Source organism: Nycticebus coucang, chromosome 8, assembly GCF_027406575.1.
Source record: "Nycticebus coucang isolate mNycCou1 chromosome 8, mNycCou1.pri, whole genome shotgun sequence".
In the NCBI taxonomy this organism is placed as follows: domain Eukaryota; kingdom Metazoa; phylum Chordata; class Mammalia; order Primates; family Lorisidae; genus Nycticebus; species Nycticebus coucang.
Window position 1 is genome coordinate 100,825,166 of NC_069787.1, and position 22,930 is coordinate 100,848,095.

General features: G+C 49.3%; 1 protein-coding gene across 1 annotated transcript in view; it reads right to left on the reverse strand.

Moving 5' to 3' along the window:
• Positions 1 to 22,930, reverse strand: part of SLCO2A1 (solute carrier organic anion transporter family member 2A1) — a 78,799-nt gene that overhangs the window by 24,870 nt on the left and 30,999 nt on the right. The window contains exons 2-3 of the mRNA XM_053600688.1: positions 19,944 to 20,081; positions 14,615 to 14,777 (exon numbers count right to left, since the gene is read on the reverse strand). Of these exons, the coding sequence (XP_053456663.1) occupies positions 14,615 to 14,777; positions 19,944 to 20,081 (301 nt within the window). The remainder of the gene's footprint in view (positions 1 to 14,614; positions 14,778 to 19,943; positions 20,082 to 22,930) is intronic.

Below are 22,930 nucleotides of genomic sequence, written 5' to 3' on the forward strand. Positions count from 1 at the left end.
TGGAAGGCCTGCACTGGAAGCCTGGGACCAGGTTCTAGTCCTGAATCCATGGCTTCCTGTGACAGTAATGTTGACTTTGAAGGACTTCAGAGCATTCTAGGAAGGGGCCAAGCATAGCAGATGAGAGGCTGCTGTTGGGCCAGGTGGTCAGTGTCTGGCTCACTAATCATTGGCTGAGCATCTGCTGCCCCAGGTGGATGGCTGTTCCCACACCACAGGCTGCGCTGGTCTTTAGAGTGAGGGATGAGCAGGAACCAAGGTCCTGTGCTCTTCTCAAGACCAAATGGGACTGTTCAGGAATGAGGGCTGAGCCAGTTGCCTACCCCAGGAAGGCACTTACACATATGCACCTGACCCAGCACAGCCAGCTGACCTGACACAGCCATGCAGTCACCTGAACAAATCTGCGCATGTGTTTCTCTGATAGCTTCTCTGTGCCAACTTTGACCACACGGATGCGTTTCTAAAGGGCCAGTAGATACTCTGAGTCCATAAATTAAAGGGCCACTTTTCAAATGAGTATTTCTTTCCAAAAATTCGAACAAATTTCAGGTACATGTTGTACAAAGAAATGAAGTACAAATGAAGTCTAAGTTCCCCCAAGACCAGAGGGGCATAGTCACTGGCAATTGTGGGTGAACGAGCCATTCCTGTGGCTGTGACAGGTTCTCTGTGGGGTGTCATCTCATAGGCCATGGGGTGGAAGGGCCAGATCTCACTTATATGCAGAAGTAGCTTAAAGTAAATGACAACACTAGGGAGGAGGTGAAACACTTGGCCTCTGTTCAGCCAATGAAGGACCATGCCCAGGCCCGAGGGGCTGTCCGCTCTGCTGTGGTGTGGATGATGCCTACTTCACAGAGGGAAAGGAGAAGGCTGAATCCTAGAAAGATACCTCGACCCACTTTTATTCATTCTTTAGTCCCTCGTTTATTTGGCCAATGGTGACCCTGGGTGGTCACTATGCTTGAGCCCTTCAATCTGCTGTGCTATGCAAATAACCAAAAAAGCAACAATATTGCTCACTCAAATCAAAACCACCAGGAGATACCACTTCGCACCCATCACAATGGCTACTGTCAAGAAACCAGAAAACAAGTGCTGGCAAAGGAGTGGAGACACTAGATCCCCTGCACGTTGCTGGTAAGAAGGTTAAATAGTGTGGTTAATGTGGAAAAAGAATGGTGATTCCTCAAAATATTAACAAGAGAATTGGCAGGGTTGGGCACAGTGGCTGAGGAGGATGAATTGCTTGAGTTCAGGAGTTCGAAACCTGCCTGAGCAAGAGTGAGACTACGTCTCTAAAACTAGCCTAGCACTGTGGTGGGCACCTATAGTCCCAGCTATTCCAGAGGCTCAGACAAGAGAATCACTTGAGCCCAAAAGTTTGAGGTTGCTTTGAGCTATGACCCCACAGCACTCTACCAAGGGTGACAAGCTGCTAAAATTTTAAAAAATAGAATTGGCATATGATTCAGCAATTCAATCTAGATATTTCCTCAAATGAATCGAAAACAAAGACTTGAAGAGGTATTTGTGCTCTCATACCCACAGCACCATTATTCACAGAATAGCTAAAAGGTGGAAACAAGGCCCATAACCCTCAGCAGGTGGATGGCTGCAAAGGGCAGAACATTCGGCCTTACAAAGAGAATTCCGACACAGATGAGCTTTGAGGACACCACGGCAAGTGGAATGTGCTAGACCCAAATGTCTGATTTCACTGATGCACATTATCTAAAGTAGTCAAATTCATAGAAGCAAAAAGTAGAATGGTGGTTTCCAGGGCCTGGGGGAGAAGGGAGTAAAGAGTGAGTGTTTCATGGGTGCAGACTTTCAGTTTGGGAAGCTGAAAACACTCTGGAGATGGATGATGGTGACGGCTGCACAACGCTGTGAATGTGCTTAATGCCACTGAACTGTACGCTTAGAAAGGGTTAAATGGTAAATTTCACGTCATGGATGTTTTACCACAATCTAAAAAATATGATGCCTGTTACATGCTACGCTGGGACAGGAAGGCAGGGAGCCTGTGAAAGCAGCACCAAACACAGATTTGTCGGGGGAGGATTGGGAAAGCCATTTCTGGAGAAAGTGGTCTCTGAACTGAGAAGGACTGATAGGTGGAGAGCAAAGATAAGGGTGGGGATAGGACAGTTAGAGAAGAAGGGAGAAACGGCACGTGGAGGGGCAGAGCAGGGGCACACTTTGTAACACCCAGTGAAGTTCAGTGTGGTTGGTGCACAGGTACAGCCAGGGTGAGGAGGGCATGGTTGTGCCTCCTGGGAAGGGGCCTGGATTGTGTCCTAAGGAAAACCCCAGGGGCGGCGCCCATAGCTCAGTGGGTAGGGTGCTGGCCACATACAGCAAGGCTGGCGGGTTCAGATGGGGCCTGGGCCAGCTAAACAACAATGACAACTGCAACAAAAAAAATAGTCAGGCCTTGTGGCAGGTGTCTATAGTCCCAGCTACTTGGGAGGCTGAGGCAAGAGAATCGCTTAAGCCCACGTGTTTGAGGTTGCTGTGAGCTGTGATACCATGGCACTCTACCCAGGGTGAAAACTTGAGACTCTGCCTCAAAATAAATAAATAAATAAAAAGATAAAAAGAAACCAACCAAAAAGATGAAGATCAATGTTCAAAGCCTGCAGGTAAGGAGGGGAGCTGACCTGTCTAGAGCTGATGAGGTGGTTAAACAGATGAGGCCGCTGGAGTGTGGTGTGGGGACAGGAGTGCTGGCCACTTGGTGGTGGCCTGGATGGTTCATGCACAGCCTAGAGTGTATGTGTGTACAAGACACAGGCCAGGCTGCTGTAGGAGAGGAGGCCACGAGAATCACCCCTGGGAAAACAAAGGGCCAGAGAATATGTTTCTTTTAAGAGTGCTACTTCTTGATTTCGCTAACTCTCATATGCCTAAATTCACATTTATTAGAACACTGTGGATGACTTTGCTGGCAAAATCCTTTCCTGGGGGACATTTAATGGTCAACAAAGACTAAAACTGTTGACTGGCTTGTTGAGTCTTCCCATGGCAGGTAGCATTGGCATAACAATGCCCCCTAAATCCTTGTGAAGTTTCACTTTGTAAAGCATCCAGGAGGAAAACTTTCTGAGGATGGTTTAACTATTACTACTAACTTTAGAAATGTCAGATTACATGTCAGAAAGCAGTTTTATTAAAAGTATGTATTTTTAAAAAATAATCAATTGGCCCATTCATCCAAGTCTACTCGAGCTTCTCTTTGCCTATTCTCATTCCAAGTTGATTCAAGGTCTCCCAACAAACTCTCTTTTCCTTATGCCAAATCCATCCCAGATCAAGGTCTAACATGTACAAAAAGGGTACAGCAGTTAACTACAACCCCAGACAGCACTGCTCTCAGAAAAGTTCCCAAAGACAGCCAGGAAGAGCAGGGCTGCTGACAGGACCCTGGGCTCCCTGGCCTTGCATGGGGACAGGTGTTTATGTTAGAGTCATATGTAGTATGGCCTTCCCCAAAACTCACTCCCGGGAACCCCTGGGCAGCAGTAGGGTGGCCCTGTCCAGCTCACTCTGGTGGGAATGGAGTCTTCTAAAATTGAAAACATTGGACTTTTCTCATAAAAATAAGTGCACATGGACCGATGAGTAGGAAGAATGGGAAGAAAAAACCTTGCATCAGGCCCATCTGGGGGGCCTGCATTCTAAGGACATTGACAGGTGGACAGCCCCTGGTAGGCAGAACTTGGGGGCTTGGCTTTCTTTGCTCCCCTTCATAACTCTCCTCCCTGGAACAGGGGCCCCAGCTTTTCTCAAGAGCTGGGGTCCACATGATAGAAGCAAAAGCAACCTCTCACTGTTTCTTGGGTACTCTAGCAAAGGCCCTGTACCTGGCTACTCTCCCTTTACCTTACAGAAGCACATTGCCCTCCTCAGAGGATGCTGCTCTGCCCTTCCCACATGTCAAATCCTGTTATAAGGCCAGAGCATGCCTGCCTTTTCCAGCAACCACAGCCCCTGGAAGCCACCCGCCCACCCACAGCTGCCTGCCTCTGTCTTGGAGGGGTCTGGAGGAAGGAGGGGAGGGGATTCTGTGCATTAGCTGGATATCAGTTTGTTTCTCATCTTTCCTAAGGCAGCCTTCTGGAAGGCTTGAGTTCATCAGAGTACGTTCTTTTTCCCGGAGGACACCAGAGGCCTGGCTTTGCTAGTTATACGGAGCTGTGCAATGCTAACTAGAAACAGGCCAGGAACTTTTCCCTCCTTCAGCTCCCCCATCCCCACCCCACTGGTACGTGAGCCAACTTCTGACTCATCCCACAATTTAAATACACAGAGTTTCATCTCTAATTTCTGGGCCCCTGAGTAGGTTTGGAAACGTAAGGGACTCTATGTCAGGATAGTCTACCTCCCTAAAGTGGCATACACAGCAGTGGGGCAGATCTGGGGGAGACCAAGGTCTAAGTCATTCTGTTGCTCAAGGCCATATGTTCCCAGGCTCCTTTCCACCCTTTGGGATGGACATGCTGAGGCCAACTGGAAGGCTGTTGAGGGTGTAATAGGAGACCTCTGCAGAAAGGTCTGGATCTGGGGCAGGAGAGAACCATAGAGGGATCAACGCCAGAAGGCCATGGCAAGTGGGACTTCTCTTTGACTAGTCATTCTGTAGAGTGAAGTGGAGCATTCTGGCAGGAAAGAGGGCAGCAGTGAGTTCTCTCCCCTTCAAGTCATGACTCTTGAGAGCCACTCACTTCCTCCCTGCTCAGAAGGGTACAGGGCTATCATTTGGGAGCTTGTGCTTGAGGAGCTCCAATGGGGAAGTGGTTAGAGAGTTTCAAACTTCAGAAGCAATCCATCAAAGAACAAGTAGGAAAGGCAGGGGTGCTTCCAGAAAGTTCTCTGGAAGCACAGCCAAGGTGCCAAGCCCTTGAGCTATCAGCATAAGTCCTGAAACCACATTCAGAGTGCTCCACTCTGAAGGACTCATTTCCTCATCCTCTTAATTCAGCTACTCTACAGTTCTTCCCAAAACTCTGGCAACAGCCATCATAGGCCTGGAACAGACTGTCTCAAATTCACTCGTGACTTGAGATCTCAGTCATTTACAAATTGGAGTGTTTTCAAACCAGAAATGATTGGAGTCCACAAAGCCTACTTAATCCATAATGCTCCTATAATAGTATGTGTTCTATTCCAACTAAACTAAGCCTCTATTTATAAAATGATTTCTATGGGCAAGCCCATTTCTATGGGCAAGTTTCATCTTGGGAAATGGGAGAACATAACTTTTGCCCCAGCAGAAAGAAAGAGAGTTGGACCAACAGTCTGGGATATATCATGGGGCAATGGAAGATATTCACACCTTGAAGCCAGATTGGGTTCAATCTTGCTTCTCCCGTTCACTAGTCAGGGGCCTTTCTGAACCTCAGTGGCCTCATCTCCAAAATGGATATAATAGTACCTACCTTGCAATATTCTTATGAAAACTAAAAATAATGAGTATATTGTATCGTGGGACATAGTGATTATACAATATACCGATGTTCATCGAAAGAGATGAATAGGCCAGGTGCAGTGTCTCACACCTGTAATCCTAGCACTCTGGGAGGCTAAGGCAGGTGGATTGCCCAAGCTCAGGAGTTCGAGACCAGCCTGAGCCAGAATGAGACCTCGTCTCTAAAAATAGCCAGCATTGGGCGGCACCTGTGGCTCAAGGATTAGGGTGCCGGTCCCATATGCCAGAGGTGGCGGGTTCAAACCTAGCCCCGGCCAAAAACCACAAAAAAAAAAAAATAGCCAGCATTGTGGTGGGCGCCTATAGTCCCAGCTACTTGGGAGGCTGAGGCAAGAGAATCACTTGAGCCCAAGAGTTTGAGGTTGCTGTGAGCTATGATGCCCCAGAACTCTACCAAGGGACCAAGGGTGACAAATTGAGACTCTGTTTCAAAAAAAAAAAAAAAGATGAATAATTGTGAGAGACTCAAATGGATGAGGGAAATGGCAGAAGCTTAGAGACAGGCAGTATTGCCCAGGCTTTTAAGAATCTGGGGACTTGAACCAGAAACTAGAGACCAGTGAGATCAGTGCCAATCACCAGCTAGGGATGGGTTATAACAAGGTAGTCTAGAGGCAAGCAGATGTGCTTAGACAAGTTTATATCCGTGGAGAGAAAGAAAGAGTTCTGGGAAGGGGAAAGAGGGAATTGTTCTTCCTCATTCTCAAGACTGTGTTTTTCCAGGACTGAGGCTCACACTGCCACCCAGGCACTAATGGCCTTGGGGAAAATGCCCACCTATATCAAGGTGGTGGCAGAGGGCAGACTCACTGAGTGTGCCCAGCAAGTCTGGGTACTACACCGCCGGCTGGGGGCTTTCTCCCTCCCCACTGCCCACACCCCTGCAGCCCTGCACACACCCCAGCACACGCCCCAGCTCTCTGAGAAGCACCTGGCTTGGCTCATCCTCAAAGCTGGTTCTTTAGTGGAGGGAAAGAAGGAGGATACACCTCAGAGAGCAGAATGCAGCTCAGAGCCATTAATTTTAATATCCAAAGAAATGTAAACTTAATTAGCACATCCCCATTGGATGTGAGACGGAGCTTATTGTTCATAAATTTACTCAACGGGCTGATGAGAAGCTCTTTGAAGGAAAAAAAAAAGCTATTAGCTGAGCCAACACAAGTTCATCCAAAGCTAGTCAGTCATGCCAAACCAACTTCATTGTTAATGGGTCTCCTAAACCAGGAAGCCATAACATGGTGTTATTTGACTGTTATTTGGCTTTTTGACAAGGCCTGTCATGATATCCTGCTAGACAGATAGGGACACGTGGCTGGAGAGTCCTAAGGGGATAACTGACTCAAAGCATGTCCAGCTCAGGTGCCAAGGGCCAGCATCACCTGGAGAGAAGAGAGAAGGCTGCCCTAAGTGCGCCATTCAGTACTATGGTCATGGACTTGGGCAAAAGCAGAGAAAGAGCTTACAAATTGGTGAGAACATGAGTGACACGAAGCTGGGAGGGACGGCTGATCAGACAGTCCAAAGGTTAAAAACTGAAAGTCAGAGCCAAGGCTATAAACAGGGGTTCCAACCAAAGGGAATGATTCTTACGGGTATAAAACGTGAAGCTTTACTCTGTCAAAGAATTCAGCCAGGCAGCAGATGGAAGGATGAGACCTGGTTTTGACCACAGTTCACAATTCACCGGCATTGATGAGGACTCTCAGATCCGGAGAGGATCCCCCTCTGGCTTCCTCCTGAAGCCTTACCTCCCTGGGAAGAGGGAAGGACTGCAGCTAATGAAGCAAAGACTCTGGGGTTCTGTGACGGTGTTCGCATGGACTGATGGGCTGGTTCTGGATGGTTCTGACGGAGTAGAGTATAGGTAGACAGAATTCAGGGAGTGAGAGAGAAGAATGGGAGAAAAGGCAGGGCCAGTGGGCCTGGCAGAGGTCTTGAAAACTGCCTCGTCCAGGGACTGGCAAACTACAATCTGTGGGCTAAATTCAGCCCCCAGCCTGTTGTTGACAATCAATTTTAGGGGAACACAGTCACACTCACTTGCTTTCTCTATCGTTAATGGGAACTTCTGTGTTACTATGGTGGAGCTGAACATTCAGAGACCTTATGGTCTGAAAGCCTAAAATATTTACTACCTAGTCCTTTATGGAAAATGTTTCTTGGCCCTGGTCTAGTCCCATGGTTTTCAAACACGTCAGCCATCAAATCTTTCTGTGACCAGTGGTCGTGGGAAAGCGCAATGTGTGAAACAGACAATAGGCGATCTCTTGTCACCAGGTAGGGGGTCGGGGTATGGGGTCCAGAGCTGCCCTGCTCAGACCTCTCCTCACTCTACCCCTGGGCTGGGAAGGGGCCAGGAAGGGGCTCCACAAAACACCCCAGAGCACCAGCCAGCCCCCTCAGGTGACCTCTGAGGTCCTAGTTTGTGAGTTAGTCCCCTGGGGTGCTGACTTTTCGTTGCTTGCTCCTCCCTTTAGATTTCTGCCCCTCTGACTATAGCCAGTCCAGGCCCCGAATTCTGAAAAATCCTTTTGTTCCTGAGACAAAGAAGCTGCCCTGGTCCCTCTCCCACCTCCTGGTAGGAGCCCACTGCCCACATTGTGCCAGTGATTCCCATTTGAAATTTGGAGCCACAGGAGGAGGGGGGAGCCCAACGTTCTCTTGCAGAGAATATCAGTGGTTTCTTTTTTTTTTTCTTTTTAAAACAGAGTCTCACTTCACCGTTCCCAGATAGAGTGCCGTGGCATCACAGCTCGCAGCAACCGCCCACTCTTGGGCTAAAGAGATTCTCCTGCCTCAGCCTCCTGAGTCATTGGGACTACAGGTGCCAGGCACAACACCTGGCTTTTTTTTTTTTTTTTTTTTAGACAGAGTCTCACTTGGTCACCCTTGGTAGAGTGCCATGGCATCATAGCTCACAGCAACTTCAAACTCTTAGGTTCAAGTGATCCTCTTGCCTCAGCCTTCCAAGCAGTTGGGACAACAGGCACCCACCACAATGCCCGGCTAATTTTTAGAGATGGGGTCTTGCTCTGGCTCAGGTTAGTCTCGAACCTGTGAGTTCAGGTGATCCACTCGCTTCAGCCTCCCAGAATGCTGAGCAAGGGAAATGACTAGACATGCCTGAGGAGCAGATGGGGGCAGCAGAGCTTGGGGCCTGAGCTTGACATCAGGAGACCAGGGGTCCAAGCCCGTCAGAAAGGGAGTGTGATTTGCCTACAGAAAAGAGCCTGAAGAGCCTTTTCTATCATTGCTCAGGCCTTCAGAGTCGCAGCCCCGCCACGGCCACAGTGCGAGCAGCTCTGTCAGAGTCCATTCCTGGTTCCTCCGGCCTTCCCTAGAGGAGGAGCCACACAGCAGCTTAGTGTTTTCTATCATCTCTCCAAGTTGATTTCCATTCTTCTCTACACTGTGCATTTAAAACATGTTCCACATCAAACCTCATTAAATTTTGTTCTGCTCATCTATCTGTTCAGGGCTATTTTCCTCTGAGTTAAATTAATAACACACACGTTATTTGTTTGTTTTCTCTTCCTTTTCAGGTTAAATAGATCCATCAGCCAGGTTGTGCAACTACCACAGGACTGGCCACCCAGTCACTCCCCACCAGCACACTCGACTTCTCTTCTGTCTTTCACGCATGCTCACCTCACCCTTGACCACCTCCCACGTCCCCTCACATGCACCCTCACACCCCCATGCACCCCTACATTCCCCTCACACTCGTCCCCATCCCCACACCCCTCCACCTATACACTTTACCTCATATGCACCCCACCTCCCATGTACCCCCTCTTTCCCTCACGCACACCCCACCTCCCATGCACCACTCCTCCACACCCCTTCACCCACACACTTTGCCCCTCAAGTGCACCCCACCCCACCTCCTCAGCCCCACCCACACACCCCACGCACTTTCTGCTCACACACCTCCCACCCCAATGCTTCACCTTGTTCCCCCATCTCCACATATGTCTTCCTCCCCTCCACATCCACATACTTCCTTGTACACTCAACTTCCCATGTACAGAAACACCTCCCTCACACACACACACCCACGCACAGGTGCCCTGAAAACACTCGCACCATCCTTCACACCATGTGCCCTTCACTCCCCCCAGGGCTCTGTGGCACACCTACATCACACCACAGCTGGGTGCTGCTGTTCTGAGGGGTTCCCACCATTGAAGGAGGACTCTGTGTGGCTCACAGAGTTCAGGGAATGGATTCGGCTCTGGAAACTGGGGTGCTGCATGCTCCCCACTCAGTCCACTGAGGAAGGAACACAGCCACTCAGAATTCCAAGGCTTCCTGGCCAATGCCTTCCCACCACCCTCTTTTTTGGAGAGGCCCTTGGATGAGTGAGCATGGGTGAGGGCTGGCAATTTCAGGAATAAAGGACTGGAAAGTGGCTCTTCCCTTTCTTTTCTCAACTACTCCAAAAATACACTCCCATCCTCCCTCCCCCAACCTCCAGGAAGCTTCCCCTCGGAGGCTTCCATTGTCTGTGTGTGGGCAGACTTCCCTCTGGACTTGGCTGCAGGGTCTTTCCAGGTTACACCTAGTCCTGCCAGACACTGGTTTCCGAAGTCCCTTCTCTTATCTCTCAGGAGAACTGGTCTGCTTTGGCCTGTTTCCCACATAAGAGAACCCCTGCGCCTTCCAGAAGTGGTCCTGGAGGTTTTGGCTAGGTAGCCAGCCTTTTCTCTAAAGGCGCCAGGGCACATTTCCGGACCCCACTGACATTTAGAAAATCTAAACATCCATAAATGTCTTCATGGCCTTTTTAAAATTAGCAATTAGTTGTTAAAGGTCTCCATGATTCCCACAATGTTCAGCCCTTCCTTTTATTTATTTTTTTTTTTTCCTAAAACACATAGTTACTCTTCATTTCCCATGTTCATTTCTGGAGCAGCTTTACTCCAAGGGGAAGAAATCAGCAATGAACACAGGACATAAGTCTGGGGGCCATGACTTACAAGTAACAGATTTCAAATACCACAACAAAGTCAGGCAAATACAAGTGTGCTGAATAGCTAACAGGGTTGGCCACTTTACTTATATTATTTCATTTTAATTTTACTCTCTGAACACTCTGAGTGAAAGTATTATTGTTCTCATTTTATAGGTAAGGAAACAAGTTCAGAAAGGTGAAGTAGCTTGCCTGAGGAGACTTGGCAAGTCATTGGCCAAGCTGGGATTCGAATGCCAAGGTCCATTTTCCACCCATCACACCAGGCTGAACCCACATGAACATCTGGCAAGAAGGTCCAACAGCAGAATAAGCTTCCACCAAGAGAAATCCCACAGACTCATGGGGGAGGCTACAGCAGGACCATGACAAGGAGGGCCCTGATCTGGGCCAGAAAAGAGGCCTGTGGTGGGGACCAGAGAGAATCTACCTTCAGATGCCCCCAGGCTGCCCAACCCATAGCCAAGAGCAGTCAGACTCTGGCTCTTTACTGGAAGGAAGGTGCCTTCTCATCTGGAATCTGGAGTATCTATTAGTTTACTCATCATCATGGGGAAAAAGAGCCACCACTTAATGATTACTGTATATGCCGACACTAGGCTAACTTCTCAGCTCCACCACTTAATGATTACTGTATATGCCGACACTAGGCTAACTTCTCAGCGTTCATCTTCTCAGCCCTCACAGCCCTACAGGGAAGGATCTATTTCAGACCCTCAGGGCGGAACTAAGATTCGGAGCAGGGAGGAAGCAGCCCAGTGCCAGGCCATTAGGAAGTCTGAAAGCCCAGACTCAGACCCAGGACTGCCTGGTTCCTGAGGACAATTCAGATTCATGTCACCAGTGAGGGTGGTAAAGCTGATGAAAGCATTTGTTCCTGCCAACCTTGCATATTTCAAATCTAGTTTCCAAAGGAATACATGTGAAGTAGGAGTCACATTTCAAGCTTTTCCCATGAAAGAAGGCTTTATGAATATTTTTAATTGCACATATAGGCATAGCACAGTCCCACTCTGCCCTGGTACCCAGTGTACAGCCCCAGTATGATCTCAGGGATGAGGCTCCTAGACCACAGTCCTCCCCATCCCACCCCTGGCTCTGGGAAGATGCCCTGAAGGCAGCTCAGTTGTGAACACTTCCAGCCATTGCTCTGATTCAGGCCAGACGGAGGGAGACTGCTATGCCCTATTTTTGCAATTAAAAATTGCACAAATAAACTGAGCAATAACTACAAAATAGTCTACTCCCGAGGCCTATGTCTCCCTGCCCCCAGAACCCTGAGAGGTAAACTGTGGTAAATTTTAGCTAAGAGCGCTGAGGGCAAGGCTAGAAAGGCACAAGGTTTCCCTCGGAGCTGGGAGGACTATGGTAGGCTGAACCCAATCTGACCATCTTTGACAAGGATCAGAGTAAGGGTTTTCTATGGGAAGGAAATGTGCTGGGATGTGGGCCCAGGCTGTGGAGAGCTGACTTGCCAGGTTGAGCAGGCCACGAGGTGCCCTTGGCAGGGTGTCCTCCCACCTGGCAGGCCATGATGTATGCCTGGCCCCAGTGCCCCAGGCTCCCTTGCTGAGCCCATTAGCCCAGTCTTCACAGGGTAGAGGAAGGGGAAGGGCAGGGACCATGCATCTGGAGGGACAACAGTGCAGCTGGGCTGGCCTCTGAGAAGATGGCCAACAACTACTGACTCTCCTTCCAAGCTGGCCTCAAACTTCTTGTCTAGAATTTTTCAAAGTTAGACCTAGGGGAAGAAAGTGCACGGTAGGGCCCCTAGGCTCGGGTCTGTTCTCACCCCTGCCCACCTGAAGCAGGGCTCATCCTCACACAGTCCCAATAGATCTAAAGCCACGACACATTTATAAGAAGTAACTGGGTATTTATAAAGAGACGGGAAAAAGATTTCCATGAGCAGAGCCCAGCAGACATCATTAGACATCCCCGCCCCTGCCCTTCTTTTCCCATTCCAACTACTTTTCTTTGTGTACTATTGGTCTTACAGTCTATAAAGCAGTCTCCTCCCTCTATCAATCTAACGATTCCTCTCTCAGACCTGGTCTATACATCTGACTTCAATAAAAGAGCCTGGCATTTGAGCAAACCAGAATCAATTACTTCCTCAGCATATGCCTGGGTGACTCATCCTTGCACACTTTCAACTCCAATACAGTAGACTAAGGATGAGTCCCTTCCTGTAAAGGGACTGGGCCCTTCACAGCTACTCATCACAAACCTACAGTCACTTCCTACAGCACTTAAAACAAGTGCAAATTCATCCCAAGTCAATACATTAACATAAAATTAGCTCCAAAGTGGTAATGTTTCCAGGGTGCCCAGGAAATATAAATGCTAAGCCACTCCATCAGGCTTTTTCCAAAACCAGACCACATAAAATTTCTACAGGGGAAAAAAATTCCACTGCAAATGGCTCTTGGTCAAACATTATAGAACACACAAGGAAATAATCCACCACAAATAACAGAAAGCAGACACAAAACATTGGGGGGTACTAATATTCTCGAAACTTGAGCTAACAGAGCAATCTGGAAAAGATTATAAAATAAATGTATTTAAAATAGTTGAAGACATCAAAGAAAAGATAGAAATCATAAGGAAACACCAAGAAACCATGAACATAGGACAGACGTATTTGGGAAACTATCGTAAGAATTTTTAGAAATTAGCAAAATATATAGTGCTCTTAAAATTTTCAATGTAAAGGACTGGTCTGACACCTATTAACAAAGCAGGAGAGAAACTAAGTGAACAGAAAGATGTATTTTAAGGAAATTGTCCAGGATGCAGCACAAAGCACAGAAAATGATGAAAAAAAGGTTAAGAAATAAGAAGGCCAGAAATTGAAATGTTGAGTACATAAATAAAAAGAGGTTAGAGGAAAGGATGAGGAAAATGGGGGTGTGCAATATTAGGAGTATGTTTGGCTGAGAAGTTTTCAAAATTAAAAATATACATACCTTAATTTTCAAAAGATTTAGCACATGAACTTCTAAACAGATGTGTAAAAATTAACCCATACTCAGACAGGGTAGGCACATGAAATAATAGAGAAGAAAGAAAATCTAAAATACAATTGGAGACAGAAAATATAGGATACCTTATAAAAGATGATCATTAGACTGATGGAAAAGTCCCAACACCATCAAGAAATGCCAGAAGACAGAGGCATGGTAACTTTGAAGTGCTAAGAAGAAATACCTATTAACTTAAAATCTTGTTTAAATAGAAGCCAAACTATAATTCAAGAGCAAGGATAAAATTGAGGCATTTTCAGACAAATACTTGGAGATTTTCTCACTCATGGTACCACCTGAAGTAACACTAACAGATACCCTTCAAGAAAAAGAAAATGGAATCAACAGGGTGGGTGAGATGCAGGAACCAACGAGAAACCAGTAAACTTGTAGATACATATAAATAAGCACTGACTTATCTATAAATAGCAGTTTGATAATATTTGATAGTAATGACCACTGTGGGGAGGTTAAAGACAGGTGGAACTAAAATACTGGTCAACAATAAAATGGAAGCTGGAAGAGGATGATGAGCATTAAAACATGCTAGAAGCCTTAGTTTGTTCTCCTGGAGAACAGAGACATTCATGAACTTTGAGTCTGTTAAGACAGGTCAATGTTAAGTCTTAAACATAAAAGCAATAGTGAGGCAAGCTCTTGGCACCTTCAAGGACTGGTAGACTCAACATAGTGAACGTGATCAATTAGATCAGAGTGTAAGTACATTATAACCTAAAGAATTATGAAAGAATGTACAAATGTCAGCAAGTGCTATAATTAGGTAAGCATCAAGGAAATTCACAGATCTCATCATGATCAATGCCCCCTTGTGGGCACTGCTCCCAAGTCTCCCCAGGCAGGTGGAACTTGGGTCACCCCTGGCATGAAGCACAGGAAAGGGCAGCAGGTGAGCCACGGGTGCATATTCTTTCCTCAACAAGCATTCTGAGCTTCAGATGTGCTTTGGAGAGAAACAAAATAATAAAAGCCAAAAGAACTTTCTGCTGGAAGAGGGCAACATGGCCCAGAATCATATCCACTGCCCCAAGAGCATCCCCACTAATTTTGTGAGGTGCTGAGCTCCCCTTGAGGCTGGGGTTGGAGGCCACTCACCAACGCTGGCCAAGGTGTACTGGTAGGGCTCCGAGAGGAAGTGTGGGAGGGTGAGGACAAAGGCTCCTGCAGCCAGCAGGAGACCCCCGATGCCAATCAGCCGTGGACGGTGCACCCGGCTGCCAAAGTAGCTGACAAAGATGATGAGGATGGCGTTGCTTATCTGCGGAGAGAGCAGAGGAGCCGAGTAATAGTGCAGACCCCTGTCCATCCACCACGGAGATCTGACCTCATCCAGGAAGACCCAAAAGGGAAGGGGCTGCCCAATGCCAGCTGCAGTGTCAGCCTTGCCCAGAGAGCCCCGCAGAGGGCAAAACGGGAAGTTTCAGCTTTCCCTCTGTTGTCCAAAACCTTTCTCAGGCCAAGGCAAGTATTTGGAAACAATTGAAAAATTCATTACCTAAAACTCTTCCCTCTCAGAACCTAACCTTCTGGGGCAAAATCCAAGGACACCTCCAACCCTGGCTGGCTCCTGGAAATAAAACATGTTCCCTAATTAACTCCCATGTTTAATTAGGTACTAGTTTTTTTTGTTTGTTTGTTTTGGTTTGGTTTTTAAGACAGTCTCACTCTGGCCCTGGGTAGAGTGCCATGGTGTCATCAAAAGAGCAACCTCGAACTCCAGGTCTCAAGCGATCCTCTTGCCTCACCCTCCCTAGTATCTGGGACTATAGGCGCCCATCCCAATGCCTAGCTAGTTTTTCTATTTTAGTAGAGACAGGGTATCATTCTTGCTCAGGCTACTGTCAAACTCCTAAGCTCAAGGGATCCACCTGCCACAGCCTCCCAGCCTGCTGTAATTATAGGTGTGAGCCACCACCCCCAGTGTAATTAGGTGTTAGTTAAAGGACCTAAAGATTCTAGCTTTGTAGATAGAATAACAACCAAGCAACACACTTATCTCATTTAATCGTGCAACAATCATTGTTCACCTAATTGTTCAGCCCCAAAACTGGGGCTCAGAATATTAAGCAACATGCCCACGATCAATGAGATTAGGAGGTGGCTTGAACCAGGTTTGCTTGACTCCACAGCACCAAGGCATAACTAGAGTGGTCTGCTGCCTCTTGAAAAGATTTCTGGCCTGCCCCCCTCCTCTTCCTGGGCCTATTTCCACTGTGTGGAGTGAGGGATGAGGACCAGTAGCCCTACATCCCTTCCCAGCTGGAAATGTTGATAACTCCACATTTCTGGTGGTCCCTGGCAGGAGTCCTTTCTGAGCTCCACCCAGAGCCAGGGCAGGGAACTGAAGGCTCCAGCTTGGAGGGGGGTGTTCAATGGTAAAGTGGTTGCTGGCAGGCCTCCTGACCATATCTCCATCCAAGGACATGGTCCTCTCCCCAGAATACAGTTTACCTGGACTGGAGGAGTCCTGCAAATCTATAGCCATCACCCTGCCCTGTCCACACCCTAGTCTAGAAGGAGAAGTAGTCTTCTGCTCCTTTTGGCTGGAACAGGTGCTCCTGGCTCAGGAAACAGTGGCTAGAGCCTCAGCACCTAGCTCTTTCTAAAGGCACCAGTGATTTCCCCATTGCCAAACCTACAGCCGAGGCTCAGTCCTTTCCTTACCTCTCAGCACCACTGATCCGGCTGACCACTTCTCTCTTCCTGAAATACTTCTTCCAATGAGTTCCCAGGACACCACCTTCTCCCACTTTCCTTCCCCTGCCTGCTCCTCCTCAGCCTCCTTGGCTAGTTCCTTCTCATCTGCGCCAGGCCCAGAGCCCAGTGTCCCTGCACTCTCGGCTCTGGCCAGGGTGAGCTGGTCCAGTCCCATGGCCTTAGACGCTTTGTGTGTGCTTCTGATTCCCAAGGTTCAGCACATCCAAACTCTCACTCTTTTTCCTCCTCCACAAAACCCAGGCCATCCTCCCTGTCCTCATTTCAGTAAATGGCACTTCCACCTTCCCAGTGACTGAAGCAGAACTCCTGATCATCCTCCTTGACTTTCCTTACCTCAGATCCAATCAGTCAGCAAGTCCCACTGGCCGGACCTGCAGCAGCCCCCCACAGGCCAGCTACTCCTGCTGTCTCCTGAAGCCTCCTAAATGGGTCCCTGCCTCCCTCTGCCGGGCTGCGAGGGGTCTCTCATTCAAACCCTTCAGTGGTAAAGGCACTCAGGGGCCTGCCTCACCAGCCCTGCCTGTCCCTCTGCTCCTCTCCCCCGTTCTAGCAGGGCTGTCCATTCTCTGGCCTTTGCAGCAGCTTCTCCTTTGTACTTTCTATCCCCAGGGCCCTCTTCTTATCTAACCAATTTCAGGTGTCTGATCAGATGGAATCTTTTCATTAAAGCCTTTTTTTTTTTATTAAATCGTAACTGTGTACATTACTGCATTTATGGGGTACAATGTGCTGATTTTATATACAATTTGGAATGCTTACATCCAATTGGTTAACATAGCCTCCCCCATCCCTACCCATACCCTTTCCCCCCTAGGACTTTATCTTTCTCTATAGCCTGCATCATCATCTTACCTACCCTAAGTTTTATTTCTATAAATAAATATTATATTTATCCTTAGAATGATATGTGAGCAGAGATGCCTGTCTGTTCATTCCTGTCTCCCCAGCACCCAGAACAGTGCCTGACACATACTTGATGCTCATTAAGTATCTGATGAACAAATTGAAGAAAACAGTAAAGGGCTGGTGGGAATGCAGGAGACCCCTCCAGCAGGGCCAGAAGGGAGATGGCTCATGCTGCACATGAAAGGGGGAGAGGAGGGGAGTGAGGACAGCCTGAGTTGCTCTCTGACAGCCTCTGCCAGATATGGTTCTAGGACATTCTGAAACCTGTGTCTGAAAAGAGAGCTTCACTCTCACACTTCTCAGATTCCATTTATGTCCTTCTTGTTTTGATTGTAAATGTCAGATGCTATCAACTATGCTAACTGAGCCTGGATTTAAAAGGCTGGGGTTAGGGACGGTGGAAGGCCCCAAGGGGAGCTGGGGAGGGGGAAGACAGGGGTGTCCGGAACCCACCGTTCTGTGCTGTCCTGGGGCCTGGGCTGATTTCTCTATGGAAGCTGGACCTCCACAGGTATTATGGCTGATTCTGACTTAAGATCTTGTTCTCAAACTTTTCTTCAGCTAGAGTCCCTTTGAAAAGTCTATTTTTCCCTATTATAAAACAACCCACCTAAAATGCAGCTATTCTGGCTGAGGAGAAGAGGGCCCCAGGTCTCAGCCCCTAAGTGGCCCCTAAAACAGCTGTGGATTTATTGTGAGACCCTCTGAAGGCACTTTACAAAGCCCATTTGTAACATGTCCCTGACCTTAAATGTCCCAGATCGAAGAAGCCCAGTGGGGAGGCACTGAGGACAGGAAGCCTTGAGCCCCCCACCCTGACTTTGTGAGCTCAGCCCTGGCCTTCAGCTGCTGCCTCACAGGGCCAAGACACTTGCCTTCTCTTGATAATCAAGTTCCCTCCCCTGCCACTGGCCTTTCATGCCCAGCCTGTGTCTCTCACTCACCTCACCTGCTGGCCTTGGGAGCACTCTGTGAGATGGTGAGGGTCACCTCCCCAGAGGTCCGCTAACACACACAGGTTGTTAGGTCAGAGTGAACTATCTGGTGTTTGCTTCAAATCATGCCCATAGACATGATCTAAAGTCAGATTCTTACAAAGTTCATCTTGGACTGGGAAAAGAGAAGATTCAGCGGGTAAGTTGTCTTTATATTTGAACATAGCTCTGGGGAAACATGACCTTGCAACATGTCCCAGCTAGCTACTCCCTACTCTTTGGAGAATAAAATCATTCCTGGGCTCACATTTTTGTTCTAAACATAAGGACATTATGAATGAAAATTTAACCAAGGGAGATCATAGACTTGGGTACCATGGCTGAGAGGATTCACCCTGAATGCCAGCTCTGGTTTTCATCAGTAGAGGAGTCTACAACATTGTGTTGAGAAGGATTCAGAAGCTGTGTGTGACTCAGCAGGAAAGGGATCATAGCTGATTAGTGATGCCTGCCAGGGTCATGGAACAGGACTGTGGGGACACAAATATCACAGGTTTGCTCTCCCTGATGTCTGTCGTGAGGGAGGACAACATGTACCAGGGGACATTAACAAAGTCACGGGCTAACATTTAGGAGGGTGCATTCTGTGTGATTATAGGGCAGGGACACCAGGTCCCATGGCCCACATGGTGAGGTAGCCCCTGTCACCAGGTATCATCAGGAAGCTCAGGATAGACACACAACCAGACAGAGACACGTGTACACACAGACCCACACAGAGACAGGTATGCAGTCACTGAGACACACGGACACACACACATGCTCAGAACACACTGAAGGCACAAGTGGGCCTGGAGTTCAGAGGCAGAGATCTGAGGCCCTTCAGCACAGCAGGGACAACCTGGACAGGCTGCAGGACTGTGTGTGAATGTGCACACACATCACACGTGTTAGCCCATGGTGGGGAGTATGTGCAGAGAGGGGCACCAGCAGAGATTTCAGTGATGAGTGCGGAGGACACAAGACTGGGTGAACACGGGCCTGGAGGTGCCGCTGCAAGGTCAGCTGTGGATTCACAGAGGAGCCTTAGCGGATGCCCATAGGACAGGCCCCGGCTCAGATCCTAGCTGTGCTGAGCACATGACAAGTGACTTGGGACAAAGTACTCAGGCTTTCTAATACAGGTGCCCTCTTCCAGAAAATGTGGATACAAAAAGAGCCTCCCACCAGGACTGCCAAGGAGCTGGCCTGGGAGTGGGGGAGGGGCCCAGGGACGCCGTTGTGAGGCCCATTGAGGGTGTGGGAAGAGTGAAGGGCAAAGCCAGGCTCCCAGGTTCTGGCAGCAGCAGACTGGGGAAGGGAGACTAGAGGGTGAAGGCTGGGGTAGGAGATACCGGTCTTCTTTGACAGCTCCATGGAGCATGATGGGGCTCTGCCATCTGCCCTCTCTCCCAGCTTCCAGTGGCTCCTGGCAGGCCCTGACCTCTGACTTCCCACCGCAGGCTTCCCACTCTGTCTTCTTTGAACTCTACTGTGTGATCACCAAGGGATAGGGAAATGCTAGGAGGTCACGGGTCTGGGAGTCAAGGCCACTAAGCAGCTCTGGCTCCTTGTGACACTCTTAAGACAGCGCATGGCTGCAGGCAGCTTCCCAGACTACAGATGGGCTGTGAGGAGCCCTGGGGTCAGGCATGGGAGGCGCTCAGCTCAGCACCTGGCACCTGCCGGGCCTCAGAACTACAGCTGGTCTCACTGTGCCCACTGGTCTCTGCCGTCTCCCTGGCCCCTGCCCCCAGCACACATCCCAGCCTCATGCCTCTGCATCTCCTGGGTCCCGTGGCCAGGGTGGCACACCTCCTGCTTACCTCATTCAAGCTGGAAATGAGACCCGAGGAAGAACTGGAGAGCCCAAAGCGCTTCTCGATGGTGGTGAGGCTGCTCTTGAAGTAGGAGCTGTACAGGAGCTGGCAGAGCTGCAGGAGGCCTTGGCAGAGCACGAACACCTGGGGATATGGACGGTCGTGAGGCTCTGGACAGCAAGCCCCAGGCCCTAAGCCTTCCAGCCCCGGCCCTCCTTGGCAAGGTGGCCGGCAGCCCGTCCCAGAAGCACTTATGTCATAGTCCTGCAGGTCAAGTGTCATCACTGCTGTACTGTGCTCTCTCCATTACTACACTGTTATCCCTGTCACCATGAGTGGCCCTTACAGCCATGGATGACCCAACGGGGCTGGAATACCATCTGAGGAAGCAGCCCCACTGTCAGCCAAGCACTTTGGATTGTTTCCTAATGTGCACAAGTCCCAGGTCACATCTTCCTTCTTTCCACTTGTTCTCCATGCCTGATGACATCTCCCAAAGCCCACTTCTAAGACCTTAGGCAAGACACCACAATGTGGCCCCCAAACCTGGTTTGAACAGATGTCCCTATTCCTGTCCTTATCACACTTGTCACCTCTTATCAGCGGTGTCCGTGACTGTGCTGGAGGGATGATCATGGCTGAGGAAGGGGCCCAGGCCGTTTGTCTGTTTCTCACCCTGCCCTGCGTGCCTTGTCCTGTGGGTACTGAGTAAAAGTGACTTCCTAGATTGATGGGGACACACACATCAGGGAGGGCAGGAGAGGGTTGATGGTGCTACAGGCTCAGTTCTGGGCCTTCCCAGGTCCTTAGTTGTTGGACCAGGGCCAAACAGACTCCTGGTCAGGAGACCCACACCCCCAGTCAGCCCCCAGAAGGTGCCCTTGGGGATGACACTTTTCCTCTAGGGAAGGGTGGGGCGTCGTTAGTCTGCCAAAGTTCTTCCTGAATTGAAGGGCTGGCATCTCAGGATAGCAGCTGGGGCTCCACCTTCATCTCTATTTCCTTCCGAAGCTGAGCCTGCCTGCTCCACAGGGGCCCTCATTCCAGGCTGCAGGGTCTCCTACCTGCCAGGACAGAATCTTTGCGAGGCCCTGAACTCCCTGCCAGCCAAATTGTCCATGCTTACAGCCCCCAGATCTGAGGAGGTCATTACACCCATGGAACCAGACACCTCTCCAACCTGCTGACTGCCCCTGAGCCCACATGGCCACCTCACTCCTCACTGGTGGCAAAAGGAAGCTGGCCTGGCTGTCTGGAGGCAGAGGCAGCGCTCTACCCTGCCTGCCCAGGGAGCTTCCACCAGGCTTCATTTCATGCATTGGAATTCCTGTTAATATTTTATGATAAAAGTATTTTTGAAAATGATCTTGTCCCACTCTCTTTTTACAAATGGGGAAACTGAAGTCCAGAGAGGGGGAACCCCAGTGCCCACCACATAGTAGGCTTTTGGGGCTTAGGTGCCAGTCACTGGACATCCAGGTGCCAGGCCTGGGTGGCTCACTCAGTGGGGCAACTTAGCCAGTTCCTTGGGGGTCTGGGTTTCCTCAGCTGTGAGGTACATGGGCTACATGAGTGGTTCTTAATTCAGCCTCTTTGAAACAAAGAGGTGAGGCCAAAGGCCAGACATACTGAATCAAAGTCAGTGGGAGTGAGGCCCACAGAGTGTTGCTTGGGAAAGTCCCACTGGCAGGATCTGGTGGGTTACAGTCACTGGGACATATGCTGGATCTGACCAACTGTGAAGAGGATCCTGTGTGAAGGATTAGGAGAAGCAAAGCAATCATACAAATCCCTTAATCTGCAGGAGCTGCCCCCACAAGGTGGAAGGGAAGACAAGAGCCACAGTGCAGGCTGGGAAGGCAGCGCCGGATGGTGATGGGATGGGGTTGGTCAACATCCAGTCTTTTTCCTTGGACGAGTGGCATCAGAGCACCCTTGAGCCCAGAGGATTCAATCACTGGTCCAGGTCCGACTCAGGAAAGGAGCCATCTGTCCTTGGGTGCATTGCCAGGTGCTCCCCGGCCGACCGTTCCCCAAGGTCTCTAGGGTCCCTTCTCTGGACACACATCTGTCTTCCGACCATTCCCCAAGGTCTCTAGGGTCCCTTCTCTGGACACACATCTGTCTTGCACATGTTCCCAGGCAATCCCACTGGCCTGAAGGAGGGTGGCCCTCAAATCTCAGTTCTTCATCCAGAACTTTCCTAAGATCTTTACACTCAGGTCCATCCTACATCTGCTGGGAGTGTCCACCCAGACACTTTCAGACCCCTCATTTCCCACTAGGACTCCCTGTCTTCCCACACAAGCCTCTCCTATTTCTCCTTCATTCTGTATCACGTCTACTCGGTTTCTGAATCCAGAAACCAAGAATCCTCCCGGATGCCCCCTCTTCCTTACCCGCTGGCATTCCCCCATCACTGGGCCCTGTGGTCCCTTCTTGGCATCTCCCACATTTGATCCTACCTTCCTCCCCAGGTGTGTGCCCTGGCTCAGGCCTGTCCCATGTCTCCCCTGGATTACTGCAACAGTCTCTCCCAGGCCTCCCATCTGCCCTCTTCAAATCTTCTACCACATCACCCCAGGGAGAGCCTCCTTAGGCACAAATGTGAGCAGGTCACACCCAAATCAACACCTCTCGCTGGCTCCATGCTTCCTACAAGGCATGACACCAAGGTCTGCTCCATACCCTGCTGGGGCCAATCCTATTTTGCAATGATCCCATACACCATACACATAAACCTCTTACAATGTGACAGCAAGACCCCATCTAGAGGTGGGTCTGTGTTCTCTTTCTCCAAATATGGGCCGGTCTTAGTTGCTTGCTTCTAACGAGGAGAATGAAGCAGAAGTAACATGATGTGACTTCTGAGGCTAGCTCCCACATGCGGATACACAATCTGCCTGGCTTTCTTGAGACCCTGAGAAACCAGACATTGCATTGTAAGGAAGCCCAGTCTTCTCTCTCCTGGGGAGGCCAAATGTTGGTGCTCA